This window comes from Anomaloglossus baeobatrachus, chromosome 10 (genome assembly GCF_048569485.1).
Source record: "Anomaloglossus baeobatrachus isolate aAnoBae1 chromosome 10, aAnoBae1.hap1, whole genome shotgun sequence".
Lineage (NCBI taxonomy): Eukaryota > Metazoa > Chordata > Amphibia > Anura > Aromobatidae > Anomaloglossus > Anomaloglossus baeobatrachus.
In genome coordinates, this window is record NC_134362.1 from 126,642,321 (window position 1) to 126,660,804 (window position 18,484).

The window sequence follows — 18,484 nt, forward strand, 5'->3', positions numbered from 1 at the left end:
ACAGTACAGAGACCTTTCCAAAGATCTTTTTACACCTAGGCCTGCGACTGGAACACGGGGGCATCCGCTACGTCTTGAGGAAAGAAGGTTTAATCATAATCACAGACGAGGATTCTTTACTGTACGAGCAGTGAGACTATGGAACTCTCTGCCGCATGATGTTGTAATGAGTGATTCACTACTAACATTTAAGCAGAGCCTGGATGCCTTTCTTGAAAAATTTAATATTACCAGTTATGTATATTAGATTTTATGACAGGGTATTGATCCAGGGAACTAGTGTGATTGCCGGATGTGGAATCAGGAAGGAAATTTTTTCCCCATTGGAACTTGTTTGCCACATTGGGGGTTTTTTTTTTACCTTCCTCTGGATCAACATGTTAGGCTACGGGTTGAACTAGATGGACTTGAAGTCTCCCTTCAACCTTAAAAACTATGATACTATGATACTATGATTATAATCATATAATATTTCCGCCTCCCCCACTAGAGTATAATCCTATAATAACTCCCTCCCCACACTAATGTATAATCATAGCATAACGCACCTCCCGTAGATTATAATCATATAATAATGCCCACCCATAGATTATAATCATATAATAATGCCCCCTCCACCACTGGAGTATAATCATAATAATGCCCCCTCTCCCACTAGGTTACAATCATATAGTAATGCCTTCCCTTCCCCTGGAGTATAAAAGAGTAACACACCTCACTCCTGGGGTATAATCATAAAATAACGCCCCTTCCCTAGAGTGGAGTATAATCATAGAATAATGCCTGCCACACCCCTGGAGTATAATCATAGAATAATATCCCTCCCACCCCTGGAGTATAATCATAGAATAATGTCCCCCACCCCCACTGGAGTATAATCATAGGATAATGTCCCCCACCCCCACTGGAGTATAATCATAGGATAATGTCCCCCACCCCCACTGAAGTATAATCATAGAATAATGTCCCTGACCCACACTGGAGTGTAATCATTATAATCATTATTCCCTTTTTGAGTAAATTCATATAATTATATTATACTACTCAAAATTTAACCCCTTCGCCCCGGGCGATTTTGGTTTTTTTTTTTGCTCCCCTTCTTCAGAGAGCCATGACCTTTTTTTATTTTTCTGTCAATCTTGCCATATAAGGGCTTATTTTTTGCGTGACAAATTGTACTTTTGAGTGAAATCATTAATTTTACCATATATTGCACTGGGAAGCATGACAAAAATTCTAAATGCGGGGAAATTGCAAAAAAAGTGCAATTGCATGATGGTTTTTGGGATATTTTATTCACCGTGTTCACTATATGGTAAAACTAACATGTCTATATGATGCCTGAGGTCAGTACGAGTTCGTAGATACCAAACATGTATACTTTTACTTTTATCTAAGGCTAAGTTCACATTTCCGTTGTTTTGCATCAGTCACATGCGTTGCTTGACGCATGTGACTGATTCGCTGTACAACGGATGACAAAGAACAGAATTTTCTTTGTCGGACTCAGTTGTGTGCGGGGGGCGGAGCGCGAGGGGGCGGAGTTCGGGGTGGATGGAGCCGAGCGAGGACGTGGTACTGAGGACGTCAGTGCCGCGGGGACTACAGGGCTGGGGACGTGTGTGTGTGTGTGTGTGTGTGTGTGTGTGTACATGCTGAGTGCGGGAGGAGGCGGAGCCGAGTGGGGAAGTGTCGGGCTCCGTGCACAGCCAGGGTAAATATCGGGTAAAAGCAAAGCACTTTTTGCTTGGTTACCTGATATTTATCTTGGTTACCATGGTTACCAGCATACACCGCTTAGCGCTGGCTCCCTGCACACGTAACCACTGTAAATATCGGGTAACTAAAGCGCATTGCTTGGTTACCCGATGTGTATCCTGGTTATGGGGGCAGGGAGCCAGAGAGCGCATGCACAGCAAAATCCTACGGATCGCGCTGCTCAAAAAAAGTTACATGCTGCGTTGCTCCCGCCCAGCGGTCAGTTAAAAAATGACTGACTGCGTCGCAGCGGATGCAACGCAGCATCATCAGTCGCAATCCGTCACTAATAGAAGTCTATGGGGAAAAACAGGATTCCTGCAAAATATTTTGCAGGATACCGTAATTCCTCAAGGCAACAGATTGTGACTGATGCAAAACAACGGAAATGTGAACTTAGGCTAAGGAGTTAAAAGAATTCAGAAGTCAGACTGCTTATTTTTTTATATCTTGAGCTGGTGTTTTCAATTATACAATTTTTATGCAGATGCTACTTTTTGATCGCTCGTTATTGTATCTTTTAAAAAATTTTGTGGCTATCAAAAATACCTAATTTTGGCATTTGGATTTTTTCTCACCACACCATGTATTGATCTGATTAATTTATTTTATATTTTTGATCGGCAGTTCTGAACTCTGCGATACCAAATATGTAAAATATTGAAGGACCACATAAATTGGCGTATAGTGCAGGCAACAACTCAGATTACATAAAAACCAGAGAGAGCAGAGTCTTTAGATTTGCCCAGTAACAGAAACACCCAAACAAGCCACAGTTAGAAATGTATAAAACATTTTATTATATAAATGCTGTAGGGTGTAACAAAGACATAAATATATATATATATATATATATATATATATATATATATATATATATATATATATATATATATATATATATATATATATATATATATATATATATATATATATATATATATATAATATATGTATATTATATATATATGACCAAGGAGTAAGAAGTGCTGAGGGGGAATAGACCCCATGTGTCCCGGAGGAAGATAGAGGAAAGTCTCCAGGAGATCTGAAGAAAATTCCAGGGCTAAGTGCCCGTTAGGTAGTTAGTAGCCCAATAAGTGCAAAGGTTGCCAGCAACAAAACAACAGATGACTGTCCCCCGACGAAGCACACTTAGCGAAACACGTGTTGGGACGTCGTTCCCCACGTGATATCCCGGCTTTTTGGTGATCTGATCACTGGTAGGTAACTGCCCTTGGTACGCTATATTTAGAACTATCTTGTTTTGTTGCTGGCAACCTTTGCACTTATTGGGCTACTAACTACCTAACGGGCACTTAGCCCTTGAATTCTCTTCAGATCTCCTGGAGACTTCTTCTCCTCTATCTTCCTCCGGGACACGTGGGGTCTATTCCCCCTCAGCACTTCTTACTCCTTGGTTATATAGATATATATATATCTTTGTTACACCCTACAGCATTTATATAATAAAATGTTTTATACATTTCGAACTATGGCTTGTTTGGGTGTTTCTGTTGCTGGGCAAATCTAAAGACTCTACTCTCTCTGGTTGTTATGATACCAAATATGTGTATTTTTCTAAGTTTTATTTTCAGTGGGGCGAATGAGGCGTGATTTGAACTTTTTTATTTTTTTTTTTTACATTTTGTCTTTATTTTTCTAGTCCCCTAGGGAGCTATAAGGATCAGCAGTCTGATCGCTTGTACATCCCTGTTGATCAGAGCTGTACAGCTCTGATCAGCAGAAATGCAGCGTTCCTGTGTGAGTCGGTGCTCTGTCGACTCTTGACAGAAAGCCTGTCATGATAGCAACAGGGGTCATTATATGTCCGCCGCTACCATAGCAACCGTCGGCTTCCCGTGATTATGTAGCTCCCCACGGGGCAGGTGTTTTAACCTACTCGTCGCTGGGCCAGGGGTGCAGATCCTCTGCGTAGTCACGGGGTGGCTTGGCCCGTTTCCGTTGTCCCGAGGTATTCAGGAAGGGAAGGATGGAGGTGGACTGGAGGCAGGAATGGAGGATGGGGGTGATAGTGATGGTTAGGAAAGTCTTTTTAGGATGATCGGAACACCACCTGTGGTACGTGACCAGGTATGCGGCCGCCACTGCAAGGTCTCTCATCCGGGGCAAATGTTGGGTGCAGCCGGGATGGTGTCGCTCCCCACAGGCAGAGCGGAATTACCCCGGTGAGAAAGATGGACGGGGGTGGTGATAGTCACCGTTGGCGCCGCAGAACTGGACGACAACGCCGGTTAACGGAGTGGCAGAGACGGGCTGCGGTTCCAGGTATTTTTACTCAAAGGTTGTTCAGGCGCTGCCTTGCTTCTGTTCTTGGATTTCACACCACTCCACTGTGCCTTTGGGCGCTGCCTCCTTCGAAGGGGCATGAATATCAGATGCAGGATCAAGGCAGCCGCACAGCGGGGAATTGAGCGAAGGGGTGTGAACATCCATTGGAGGTGTCCCATGCATGCTGCTCCCTCCTCACAATGTCCCATGCATGCTGCTCCCTCCTCACAATGTCCCATGCATGCTGCTCCCTCCTCACAATGTCCTATGCATGCTGCTCCCTCCTCACAATGTCCTATGCATGCTGCTCCCTCCTCACAATGTCCTATGCATGCTGCCCCCTCCTCAGTGTCCCATGCATGCTTCCCTCTCTACAGTGTCCCATGCATGCTGCCCCCTCCTCAGTGTCCCATGCATGCTGCCCCCTCCTCAGTGTCCCATGCATGCTGCCCCCTCCTCACAGTGTCCCATGCATGCTGCCCCTCTCCATGAGCTCCTAATGCTGCCTTCCTCTTTTCCATAATGACACCTCCATGTTGCCCCACTCATGCTAAGACCACCACACTAACGCTTATGCTGAGACACCCACTCCACACACACTACCCCACTCTTGATATTGACTGCCCTACATTTCTCCTCTCCATACTGAGTCCACACATGCTGGCCCCCTCTCCATAATGAGCTCCCAATGCTGCCACCCTCTCATTCTGAGTCCTTACACTCCCCCCTCCCACCCAATCAATTTTGTCATTGCACTATCCCTCAACCCCTGTCTCTAGCATTACCCCCTCTCTCCCACTCCCCCAGCAGCATCCTCTCTCCCCCCGCCTTCAGCAGCAGCCTCTCCCCGAGCATCAGACTCTCTCCCACCAGCCTCCCCCAGCATCAGCCTCTCTCCCACCAGCTTCCCCCAGCCTCAGCCTCTCTTCCCTCAGCATCAGCCTTTCTCCCCCAGCATCAGCCTCTCTCTCCCCCAGCCTCCCCCAGCCTCCCCCAGCATCAGCCTCACTCCCCAGTCTCCGACAACATCAGCCTCACTCCCCAGTTTCCGCCAGCATCAGCCTCACTCCCCAGTCTCCGCCAGCATCAGCCTCACTCCCCAGTCTCCGCCAGCATCAGCCTCTCTCCCCCCCATCTTCCACCAGAATCAGCCTCTCTCCCTCCCCATCCTCCGCAAGAATCAGCCTCCCTCCCTCCCCATCCTCCGCCAGCATCAGCCACTATTCAGCCAGCCTCCTCCAGCATCAGCCTCTCTCCAGCCAGCCTCCTCCAGCATCAGCCTCTCTCCAGCCAGCCTCCTCCAGCATCAGCCTCTCTCCAGCCAGCCTCCTCCAGCATCAGCCTCTCTCCAGCCAGCCTCCTCCAGCATCAGCCTCTCTCCAGCCAGCCTCCTCCAGCATCAGCCTCTCTCCAGCCAGCCTCCTCCAGCATCCGCCTCTCTCCAGCCAGCCTCTGCTAGCATCCGCCTCTCTCCAGCCAGCCTCTGCCAGCATCAGCCTCTCTCCAGCCAGCCTCTGCCAGCATCAGCCTCTCTCCAGCCAGCCTCCCTCCAGTCTCAGGCTCTGCCTCCCTCCAGCCTCCCCCCCAGTCTCAGCCTCTGCCTCCCTCCAGCCTCCCCCAAGTCTCAGCCTTTGCCCCCCCCCCCCCCGCATTCGCAGATTTCCGGTCTGCATTAGAGACACCCCCACGCTCCTTATGAATCTTTAGTTCTGCGATCACTTACCAGCTCCAGTGCCCGCCACCATCTTCCCGGTTCACATGAGTGTCCTCTTCTGACACCGGCGTCCTCCGTGGCGTCCTGCTGTGAGCTCTGCATGTGACGTCCACACAGCAATGGACGCAGCACAGAGGAAGGAGCTGATTGGCGCGCTCCTGTGACCCCGGAAGTGCAGGCGCCGGCAGTTCCGGGGTCAATCAGCTTCCTGTGCCCTGCGCTCGCAGTTTGTTTGCATTCGCGTCTTAATTGACGCGGACATAAATAAATGGAGGCGCGCCTCTCCCCTCCAAAAACACAGCGGATTTAATTGACTGTCTAAAAAAAAGTAAAAAAAGTTGTCTGTAAAAAAAAAAAAAAAAAATAATTTTTTTTTTTTTTTGCTGTTAGAAGGTGCCGCCCCCCCACAATCTGCCGCCCCAGGCACCATACCACAGGTGCCTAATGGTAAATATGGCCCTGCATACACACACAATCAGATCACACACACAATCAGATCGCACACACACACATTGGATCACACACACACACTCACCACATCCGGCGACATCGATTTCTTCTCGTCGGCAAAATCCTGAGAGGCTGTGCAGTGGAGCGCAAATACCTGCCGCAATGCTAGCTTACAGGACCTGTGGACACGTGACTTCCTCCCATCATTCCGTGCGGCCAGAAGCATTCTGTAACACTGTGTGTGTGTGTGTGTGTGTGTGTGTGTCTCAGCCAGAAGCAGGGGAGGATGTCGTGCAGCACACCCTGTAAATCACAGGGAGGACCTGGGTGTCACGCAGACGTCCGGGTCTGGTAAGTGTGAATCTCCTGGAAAGTGGGAGGTTTGCTTTTTCTCCGAGAACCGTGTTTCTCCGAGAATAAGACCTCCTCCAAAACTAAGCCCTAGTATTTTTTTGGGGGGCAATGTATAAGACAGTGTCTTATTTTTGGGGAAAACACTGTACAGAACAGGAGAATTGAAATTTGTCTTTTTGCAAACACATTTTTTGCAGCTTTCTCAGCTCTGCTGAATTGCAACAATATTGCAACCCGGTCTGCCTGCTGATGCACTGAGGCGAACCTGCAAATGTGTCAGTTATAATCATAAAGCTCTACAGTGAGATCAGAAGAGCTGAGAGCAGCCATCACATAGCACAATGGTAGCTCCCCCTTCTATTTAAGATCTGGAGGCAGATTTATGTTCCAGGCAGCAACCGCCCCATAGCCTGGAAGAATTCATTTGTATCAAGTGATAAAAGATCTATTATCCACAACAATATACCTGATATGATGCATACAGGTTTGTCCTTTTTCCACAGTCTATAATGTTTATGCCCATTTTAATAATTTAGATAGGTAAAATGTGGTCAAAGATTCCATATAAAGATGAACCACCTTGACTCTCTTAATCATTTAGATGCCTCTGTTGATATTGACATCAGCATCTAAGTCATTAATTGGGGACAGGAGGTGTGGTGAAAGGACAGTACAGCAGAGCTAATAGTGTTAAGAGACGAGGAGAGCTAATAATAGAATTTGCAATAAGACACAGCTTAACTAAGCTGTGCTTCCCCTCCACCCATAGCGACCTTATTTGAAAGGTGTGAGTCATTTGTATTCTGTTCTAACAGCATCTCCTAATGATGCAGGAGGTTAAACCAGTAGATCAGGGCTGTATTCATATAACTCAAACACTGAAAAAGCCAAACCTTTTTCCTACTGCGTTGCTGCCTGCTTGTGATTAGGCAATTCGTACTGGGAAAGGTACATGCCCCCAGTGAAAAATATCTTGTAAGGCTAAGACCCCACTTTGCGTTTCCACCTGTGTTTCAGGTGCTTTTTAGGTCCGTTTTGAGAAGCACCTTTTTCATGCCAAAAGGTATGCGTTTTGAATTTACAGCAAAGTCTATGGAAAATGGGGATTTCTAGACCGCACTTTGCATTTTAAAATGCTGCGTTTAATTTGCATATTTTGTGGCAAAAACCATGCGTTCAAAGAAGCAGCATGTCAATTGTTTTTGCCATTTTGGGTGCGTTTTGCTAACATTGCAGTCAATGAGAAATAGCAAAAACCAAGATTCCTTCAAATTCCTGCGTTGTACCTGCTTTTTATGTGCAGAAAACATGCGTTTTGGACTACCAAAACGCAAGCTTTTTGGACATTAAAATAATGATTTCATATGTCCCTTTACACACACACACACACACACACACACACACACACACACACACACAGTCCGACAATTACCGTATTTTTCTTTATAAGACGCAAAGACGCACTTTTCCTCCCAAAAATTTGAGAGGAAAATAGGGGGTGCGTCTCATAAAGCGAATATAGCGGTACCTGGGGGTCCTGTCTGTGCGGTTATCGGGCGGCCGGGTGCCTGTGGCTGCGTGCAAGCGGCCAGGTACCTGTGCTTGCGTGCGGTGGCAGCCGGGTACCCGTGGCTGCGAGCGGGCGGCAGTCGGGTGCTGTGTGCGGGCTGCGGCTGGGTGCTGTGTGCGGGCTGCGGCCGGGTGCTGTGTGCGGCCGGCGGCCGGGTGCTGTGTGCGAACGGCGGTCGGCGGCCGGGTGCTGTGTGCGGGCGGCGGTCGGGTGCCTGTGCGTGCGGCAGATGGCTGCCGACCGCACGCAAGCACAGGTACCCGGCCGCTTGCACGCAGGGTGGGCGGGCAGCCTGCTGGCTGCCACGCTGTGCGTGCGGGGCGGGCGGCTGTGCAGCAAGTTACCCAGTTTGTCCGCGGTCCCAGTTTCAAATGATGGCAGCGGGCGCGTGCGCAGATGGGGCTCTTGAATGAGAGCTCCATCTGTGCAGGCGCCATTATTTGAACTGGACCGCGGACACTCAATGCACCGGCCTGCTGCAGGACTCACCCGCCGACGCTGCAGCTTCCGCCACCACCACGGGCACCGCGGTTCCTGCCACTCCAGACGCCACCTGCCACCACGGACCCCGCTGCCACTGACCCGCCATGCCTGCCAGCACAACCTCTGCCTCCTGTGACCCCGCTTCACTACCACTGCTGCCCCCCTCCGGTAAGAGAACACCGGATTATAAGACTGACCCCATTTTTCTTTTTTTTTTTTAACCTTTTTTTATGTCCGTTTGGGGTGCGTCTTATAATCCGGTGCGTCTTATAAAGCGAAAAATACGGTAAATTTAAGAAAAATAATAATAATTTAGTGCTACTTTTCCAATAAATAGTATATTACCGCTATAATTTCATTAAATATTTCTATTTCCTTAATTATTTCTAAAATTCTATGTGTTCCTTTTTTCTTTTTCTCTTTTTTCATTTTGTTTGACTGGTTAAATTTTATTTAGCAGTTTCTTGATGTTCAAAACGCATCGGTCAAAACGCAGGTGAAAAAGCATGTAGAAAGCGCTGAAAATGCATCTAAAACGTGGTAAATATGCATGCGTTTTCAGCGCTAAATTTCTGAAAAAGGCAACTTTGGTCAAATCAATTAAGCCCAAAACGTGTGTTTAGAACTGCAAGTAGAAGAACGCAAAGTGGGGTCTTAGCCTAACACCCCCTTTGACATAGTTAAATCTTTAGGTGTTAAATACTTTCCTAATATCTCTGCAATAGAGAGGTGAAATAATAATAATGAAACAAAAAAAAATGTTTTATTCTGCTCTTTAGCTTCCATTACATAGTGTGCCCAGTTTAACATGAAAAATGTGGTGAAAAGGTCTCTTAAAGTCACATTTTGTTTTGCTGTTTTCTCATGTTAACATAAAAACATATCTTAGATTCTGCTGAAAGGGGCTTTCCAGGACTATTTTACATTTTTATTTTTTTCTTATGCGCCTAAGGCTAGTTTCACACTTGCGTTGGACGGCATCCGTAGCATTGCGTTGTGTTACGGATACAACGGATGCGTTGCATATAGTGGCACAACGGATGCTACGGATCGTACAAAACAACGGAAAGCTTTTTTTTTTTAATTTATTTATTTTTTCTTCTTTACAGTTTTACCGGCAGCAGACTATTGTGAACGATCAGCTGATCGCTCTTAATAGCCGGCGGGCGCTCAGCGAAGCACTGTCACTTGCCGGCGGCCGGACATGCCGGCGGGCGGACGGGCACTCAGCTGAGCGCTCTCAGTTGACGGCGGGCAGGCGCTTAGCTGAGCGCTGTCGCTTGCTGGTGGCCGGGCATGCCGGCAGGCGCTTAGCTGAGCGCTGTTACTTGCCAGCGGCCGGGCATGCTGGCGGGCGGGCACTCAGCTGAACGTTCGGCCACCGCGAGACAAAATAAAGTTTGTGATTTAAAAAAAAAAAAAAGAGCATGCGCAGTGAAATCCTGAGGATGCCGCTACTCAAAACAACGTTACATGCTGCGTTCCTCCCGCTGGGCGGAAGCAACGGAGCGTCGCCCAGCGGAAGCAACGCAGGTCCTTTTGGCACAATCAGTCAACCATACAAGTCTATGGGAAACGGCGGAATCCAAAAGGGCGGATTGTAACGGAAGGAAAACAACGCAAGTGTGAAAGTACCCTAAGAAATTACAGACAAGTAATTGCTAACTACCAAATACCTGCCTGTTCTTCCCGACGCCGACCTTTGTTTTGTAATTTGCCTTAAGAAGGAGCCTTTGTGTTCTGAAAGCTTGCTAATATAATTTTTCTGGTTAGCCTATAAAGGTATCACTCCTAATATACTTTTGTCATTCTTGGGACATAGTATTTCAACTCAAAAAGGAAGCAAACCTGCTCCTGCCATCGGATAATGCGGCTGATGTCACGTCGACAGCAGCTGTTTCTCTTCTGCTTTGCTTTGTTGATGGAGCGTTATAGCAACTACCTGTCTGGTAGTTCTTAGCCCCATGAGAAAAAAATAGTCCTGGATATCTCATTTTCAAGTTTTGTGTTTTTTTTATAAATTTTTGAAATTGAAAGTACATGCTTAGTTTACTAATATTTTTATTTTCATTTGACAGCTCGCCTCTCCTGGAAATCTTAGTTTACTCACTAATATTACTCCTCTAAACACTTCTTCAACCAGTGATATTTCCAGGTAACACATTATTCCTTTAGTCTTGCTTTATATATTGTTTTGTTTAAAGTACAACTGCATTGTATAAGTCACCAAATTTGTTTTAAAGATAGTTTTTCATTATTTTCTATTTCACTAACAGATGATTAAACAGCTAAAAGTCTCGTCATCTTGAATATTTTTCAAAGCCTGCAAAAAGATGTGTGTGTAACGGGGTAGTACACTAGTAGAACAATTCTTTTTCATTGCCCATATTAAAATAAAAAAAAAAAGCTTCTACTTTCCTCCTTTGTTGTTCCAGTGTTGCCGACCCTTGCGTTCCCGGGGCTTATGTGATGTTGTGACATCATGCTATCCCAACGCCCAATCATAGCCGGCTTCTCTCTTCCCGCTTTCGGATGTATGAGTAATGAAGAGGAATTATGCAGTCAGCCATTGTTCTCACTTTCTGTTGTTTATTACTATGTCTGAAGAAGGTTGGGAAAGTGAAGCCGGTGGTGATGAGGCTCAGGTCTCACGTAATGTCACAACCTCAAGCAAGCGCTGGCAAGGCTGGAACCGTGACGGTAGCATTGGGGAGTATAAGCTTTTTTTATTTTCCCAGGGCCAAACATGGGGAATGAGAAGGGGTTCTCCTAGTAGTGGATAACCCCTTTAAGGCTGTCTCTTTGTATTTGACATTTTTTGTTGTATTTAGATAGAATTTGATAATGATCTAATTACATAAGACGAAAAAAAACCCCCCACAGGTCCATCAAATTTAACCTGTCTTGATCAATTCTACGACATCACTAAATGCATCTCTGATAATTGCATCCAGACATTTTAAAATGTATTAATATCTGACATTACTACATCTTGTAGTAGGGCATTCCAAAGTCTGATTACTTTAAGAAACCCTTTTTTTGAAGGGACGTTGGAAAGAATAAATCAATTCTTTGCGTTGATAACATCAGATCAAGATCACCTTAACCCCTTCACACCGCTGTCAATTTCTGTTTCTTTTTTTTTTTGTTTCTTGTTTTACTTTCTTCCAAGAACCAGAATTTTTTTATTTTTCTATCCACAGGCAAATGAGGGCTTGTTTTTTGCAGGACACGTTTTGAATGACCTAATTAATTTTATCATGTGATGCCCTGGAAACTGGTAAAAATTCCAAGTGCATTTAAATGGCAAAGTGCAATGAAACATATTATTTTTTTTTTTTTTTGGGGGGGGAGCTGACATGACTTGTTTCAATTTTCAGACCTTTTTAATTACAAGGAAGATTAGTTGCGCCAATATAAAAATGAAATTGACTTCCTCTGAGCCTGCTACAGGTTTGCTTTTTTTTTTATCTCTTCTAATGCTGTCTTAAAACGATTTTATAGAGAATGTTACTTTCGGGTTACAGATTTTTGTATAAGGGTGATTATTACATCTGGATCACAGAATTTTATCTTTTTACATAAGCTAAAATCATCTTGCTTTTGCAGCTGCTGCTTGACATGGGATACTCCTATTAGGAGAACTGCTTGAGTAATAGATAAAAATTGATCACAGATAACAACATTTTAGGACTTCTCTCAAGTGTATGTCATTAGCAGATCCTCTTCCTTGTCCCCTTGATTCTTCAGAACACAATAATCAATTTTGTATTGCTTCTTTAATAACCACACATCATTTCTTGGTTTCCATGCCAGTTTCCCATAACACAGAGCCTGCATTTTCGCCAGCAGATGACAGCTGTGATATTCAGCCATCATCTGCCTCTAACAGCTGTTAACCTGAATAATAGAAGCAGAAGTTTACAATGGCATGTACAGGGCACAACTTTCAGAAGTCTTGAAAAATAAGTGTTAACACTGTAAACATTGAATCTTTGGGTAACCCACTTATCGACTGCCAAGTTAAGGAGTCTTATGCCTCAATACTGTTTTTAAACTATGGCGATTAATAAGTTAATAGCGCCCGTCGCCGGGGAAAATCCTGTGGTCGAAAACTGTATATAACAGCAGACATCCTGCGTTATTGTTCGTGACCAGTTTTAGAATTAATCGGGGGTGATTAGCACCTTTATATACCACTTTAAATTGAGGTGGTATCTAAGTGGTTAAAAGACCCCTCTTTCACCATATTCCCCCTCAATCATAATCTGATGATGGTTGCCATAGTACTACAAGGTCATTTAATGATCCCAGGAAATGGTGTCCTTTTAGATCCTGCTGTAAGCAAGCGGCGTCTAACAGGCACAGTTAGTGAGTCACCGGGCAGTGAAGTACACTCAGGCACTGATGTACATAGGTCTCAGGTACTGAAGTACACAATTACTGCAATGCATGATACCAGTGATCAAAGTAAAAAAAAATAATTTCCCACAGTTGGGACTAAGTGAAAAAAGTAAGAAAAAAACAAAACATACTGACACACAGCGTACAAAGATCACGGAAACCTAATTTGCCACCAAAATTACAGCATGTGTGTTAAAACAGAAATAAACAGCAAAAAGTACAAATAATTGGTATTGCCACTTCCGGAATGACCCGATCTATAAAACTTTCCTCTTATTTATTTCATATGGCAAACCACATAAAATTTTCTTAATAATATCTTGACAAAATGTTGCGTTTTTGTCATATTGACACAAAACATTGAACAAATAACGAACAAAAACCATCCCACAAAAAAGAAGCCCTATAATGGCTCATTCGAGAAAAAAATAAAAAAAAGTTACAGCTATCAGAATATGGTTTTGCAAAGCAAATGTTTATAGTGTGTACCAATGCATAAAAAAGCAATATTAATCTGGTATCGCTGTAATCGTACTGACCTGAAGAATGAATCAGTCTTAGCACATTTACCATACGGTGAACTGCACAAAAAAACCCATAAAATAATAAGTGACTTGCTGTTTTCTGTTTGTTCTGTATCTGCAAAATCTGAATAAAAAGTGATTAAAAAAAAGTTACTTCAAAATAGTACAAAAAAATAAAAATATCCAACTTGCGCAAAAGACAAGTCCTCATATAGTTCTGTTTGCCAAAAATATAAAAAAAAGTTATAGCTCAGAATCTGGTGACAAATATTTTTTTTAAAGCATTTTACTGTGTGATAGTAGCAAAAGATTAAAAAAGATATATAAATTTGGTATGGCTGTTATCGCACTGATACAAAGAATAAATCCATCCTATCACTAATACCGCAAAAATAAAAATGAAAACTACTCTTGTACTACTGCCTATTTCTTCATTACACTGCACAAAAATCAGAATAAGGCTCGGTTCATATTTACTGTGATTGCCACACTGCGGTTACGTGGGGGTTTCCATGTAAACACCAAAAAATGCATTTCAGACACAACCTCCGACGGTACCACTGACTAAAATGAGGCAGATGAAGATACACTGAACTGTCTGGTTTCTGCTAAAGTGGTGTACCATAATTTTTAGCACCCAAGTGTGGACGACAGTTCTGTTTTTTGAGTCTCTCAGGAATCGCACTCAGTAGGTATCTTCAGGCTCTTTATTAGGCTAGTTTCACACTTGCGTTGTTTTCCTTCAGTCGCAATCCGCCATTTTGGAAAACAGTGGAATCCGTTAACAGATTCTTCTGCTTCCCATAGACTTGTATGGACGACGGATTGTGACTGATGGACCTGCGTTGCTTCCGCTGGCCAACGCTGCGTTGCTTCCGCCGGGCGGAAGGAACGCAGCATGTAATGTTTATTGAGCAGCGGAATCCTTAGGATTTCGCTTCGCATGCTGTCTCTGACTCCTTGCACACGTAACCAGGGTACACATCGGGTTACTAAGCAAAGCGCTTTGCTTAGAACCCGATATTTACCCTGGCTATGTGTGCAAGGAGCCGGCGCAAAGTGGTGTACGCTGATAACCAAGGTAAATATCTGGTAACCAAGTAAAGTGCTTTGCTTAGTTGCCCGATATTTACCCTGGCTATGTGTGCAGGGAGCCCAACACTTCCCCGCTCAGCTCCGCCCCCTCCCGCACTCCACTCCACATGTACACACGCACACACACACACTCACTCACCTGTCCCCAGCCATGCAGTCCCCGCGGCACTGACGTCCTCAGCGCCATGGCCCCGCTCGGCTCCACCTACCCCGCACTCCGCCCCCGCACACATTCTAAGCAGCCGAACGATTAGCTGATATTTTACCTTGGTTACCAGCTGATCACCTGGCGGCCGGCTGCTGTGAGCGATCAGCTGATCACCCGGCGGCCGGCTGCTGTGAGTGATCAGCTGATCACCCGGCGGCTGGCTGCTGTGAGCGATCAGCTGATCACCCGGCGGCTGGCTGCTGTGAGCGATCAGCTGATCACCCGGCGGCCGGCTGCTGTGAGTGATCAGCTGATCACCCGGCGGCCGGCTGCTGTGAGTGATCAGCTGATCACCCGGAGGCCGGCTGCTGTGAGCGATCAGCTGATCACCCGGCAGCCGGCTGCTGTGAGTGATCAGCTGATCACCCGGCGTCTGGCTGCTGTGAGTGATCAGCTGATCACCCGGCGGCCGGCTGCTGTGAGTGATCAGCTGTTCACCCGGCGGCCGGCTGCTGTAAGCGATCAGCTGATCACCTGGCGGCCGGCTGCTGTGAGCTACCAGCTGATCACCCGGCGGCCGGCTGCTGTGAGCATTCAGCTGATCGTTCACAATAGTCTGCCGCCGGTAAAACTGTAAAAATAAAAAAGCAGATTCCGTTGTTTTTTACGATCCGTTGCATCCGTTGTGCCACTACATGCAACACATCCGTTGCATCCGTCACAGAACGAAATCCTGCACCCTGTCTGCAGTACCAGCGTGTTCTCACTTGTTTGTGGTGCACACATACAAGTAGTGAGACCCCTAGAGACCATACAGCATATTGCTACATCCTATCTCTTTTAACTGGAAGAACAATTAAACATCATAAACACAACGGTTAAAATGACAAAGTAAGAAATAATTACAATATATACAGTTACCGTATTTTTCGGACTATAAGACGCACCGGACTATAAGACGCACCCTTGTTTTAGAGGAGTTAAAAATAGAAAAAAAATGAAAGTAAAAAAATGTGGTCATGACACACTTATTTTACTGCTGACAGTGTTATGGAGGTAATAATATCCCCAAATTCTGTACTCATATCCTCCATTCTGGGTACCTTCCAGGTATATATGGCCCCCATCATGGAATATATATGTTCCCCATCATTATACGTGTGATCCTCCAATCTGGTGATATATATAAAATAATTTTTTTATATATATATAATATATGTGTATATGTAGATATAAAATATAGTGTGTTTTGTGTGTATATGTAGAGTTATATACTGTGCGTGTGTGTGTATAAATATATATATGATCCAACCCAATCCAGGTGTACAGTAATGCCTTCATATTCTATATTGCCTTACTTTTACAGATGTGATGCTGACCATGCTTCACTTTGCTCCTGCCTCTGCACTAGAAACAAAGTCTCCCATATCTCGAGGACCTGCAGTGATGTAATGAAGAGGCAGGGCACTGTGCTGTTCTGGCCCACCCCTCTTCATTACATCACTGCAGGTCCTGCTGTTATGCGGGACTTTGTTTCTAGTGCAGAGGCAGGAGAAAAGTGAAAGCAATGTGAGCACTCAGCACAGAGACTGCAAGCTGTGCTATGATAGTATGCTGTGCTCTGGCCCTAACACTGCAGTGATCTGCACTTCCTCCAGGCCAGACATGACTGCAGCAGCACCCTGCTCCTGCTTACTAAACAGCGGGGACACAGTCTCCCCAGCCTCTGCAGGAAGCCGGTGGCTGGAGCACTCATGTGCGTCCGCTGTTTACATTAAACAAGTATTGATTTGCTGCTCCTCGTACCCGCTTCTAGTCACTGACTGCAGAGAGAGGTGGGCGGGGAGCAGCTAATGAATATTCGTTTACTTTAAGCAGCAGGCACACGTGGTTTCTCCAGCCGCGGCTTCCTGCTGCAATGACCCTCCCTGCCTCCTGTGATCCCACTGCATAGCACTGACTCCCCACAGCTCCCTACCCCGCAGGTACCCTACCCCGCTTTGACATTTGAACTATAAGATGCACCCCATACTTTCCTCCCAAATTTGGAGGAAAAAAAGTGCGTCTTATAGTCTGAAAAATACAGTAGATATAATCCTTGAGGTGCGCAGGCTTTCTGATCATTCTGCCCACCCTAGTAACATAAGAAGAGTCACTGTCCACCTCTGGTAGTTCTGATTTTGGTAATATGCCTTCTGATATTGTCTGGGTCTGGCTAGCATCCTCTCCCTGATGGTCACCAGTCACTGCTGGTACTTGGTTATAACTTGCTGCCTCATTGTCTTGGGTATCAGGATTCTGTTCAAAAGGCTATGAATCATCTTGTTCTTGCATTTTCCCTCAGATATCTCCGATTTCTCCTTAGGCATCTTCAGTTTTCTGTTACAATTTCGCAGGACCGAGGTCGTAGTTCTGGACAACCTTTGCCTTTTGCCAGTTTTTGTTGTATTTGCTGCTTGGCTGCATCCATATGTTGTCATTCCTCTGGAGATCTGGCAGATCCTTTGCAGATTTATTGTACTAGAAATCTTGCCGATATTGAGTTTTCTTTAGCTTAGCTTTGATGTTTCCCACCAACTTTGGCTTTAGCAGATGACTAGCGGTTGGTAAGAGTGTCTTTTGTATGCCTACTCATGACCCTCTGTGCTTGACTGCTGTCTATACCTTGGGCGGGTATGTTTCTATGATCCAGTATAGACAGATATACATCAGTACCTGCCTGTTTTGCTTTATGCATGAGTCTTTTTTGGCCATTTTTACTGCTGATTCTGCTTTTCCTTTACTCCTGAGGATATCTTGGAGAAGACATCTGGTGTTCAAAATCCCATATCTTGCTGAATATTTTGAACTCTTCCCAAGTAAACTGAGCTGCAATGTCAGAGAACACAATATCTGGAATGCGATACCTGGCAAAATGAGCCTTGACTTTTTTAATTACTGTTCTTGCCTTTGTGTCCTGTAACAAATGAACCTCCCAGAAGTTAGACAAATAGTCCACTGTAATCCCCTATTCTTCGTCATGCCACATCTGTTCCAATTTTTGACCAAGGCCTCTGTGGCATTTCATGAGGTTGCAATGGCTCCTTTTGTTGCTCATTATTGCAGGATGCACATATTACACATTGTGCTATAGTTTTTAATGTGGTCATTCATTCTTAGCCAATAAAAAGATTCTCGTGCTCGCCGTAGACGTCCTTCTCTGCCTAAGTAATAAGAGTGCAGTGTTTCCAGTATGTTTCTTCTGAGAGCTTCTGGTATAACAGCCTTGTCTCCTTTAAAGATGATTCCTTGCTGCACTGACAGTTCATTTCTTATGTGGAAGAATGGATAAACTTTCCTTGGAGCATGTTGCTTGTACTTTGGCCAGCCCTGTAAGATGACAGTCTTTAAGATCTGAAGAATGTTATCCTCCTCTGTGAAAGTCTATATTTGCTTCAACTTGTCTTTTCACACTGCCAGGTAGTCATACGTATTGATGGTTTCAATGTCATTCACCTCATCATTTGTGACAGGTAGGTACGCTTTGCTTAGAGTATCTGCAATCAGTAAGCCTTTTCCTGGACAGTAGTAAACGTCAAAATTGGATTTCTGAAGCCGTAACTGCATGCGCTGTAGTCTGTTTGGGGCATTTAGTAGTGGTATCTTTGTAATGCTTTTCAACGGCTTTCAATGGCAATACAGCAATTTAACCC

The 18,484-nt window shown here is 45.0% G+C and overlaps 1 protein-coding gene across 2 annotated transcripts in view; it reads left to right on the forward strand.

Annotated features, from left to right (window-relative positions):
• EDC4 (enhancer of mRNA decapping 4) overlaps positions 1–18,484 on the forward strand; it is a 948,906-nt gene that overhangs the window by 500,199 nt on the left and 430,223 nt on the right. For both annotated transcript variants that reach the window (XM_075325634.1, XM_075325635.1), the window contains one exon: positions 10,700–10,776. In XM_075325634.1, the coding sequence (XP_075181749.1) occupies positions 10,700–10,776 (77 nt within the window). The remainder of the gene's footprint in view (positions 1–10,699; positions 10,777–18,484) is intronic.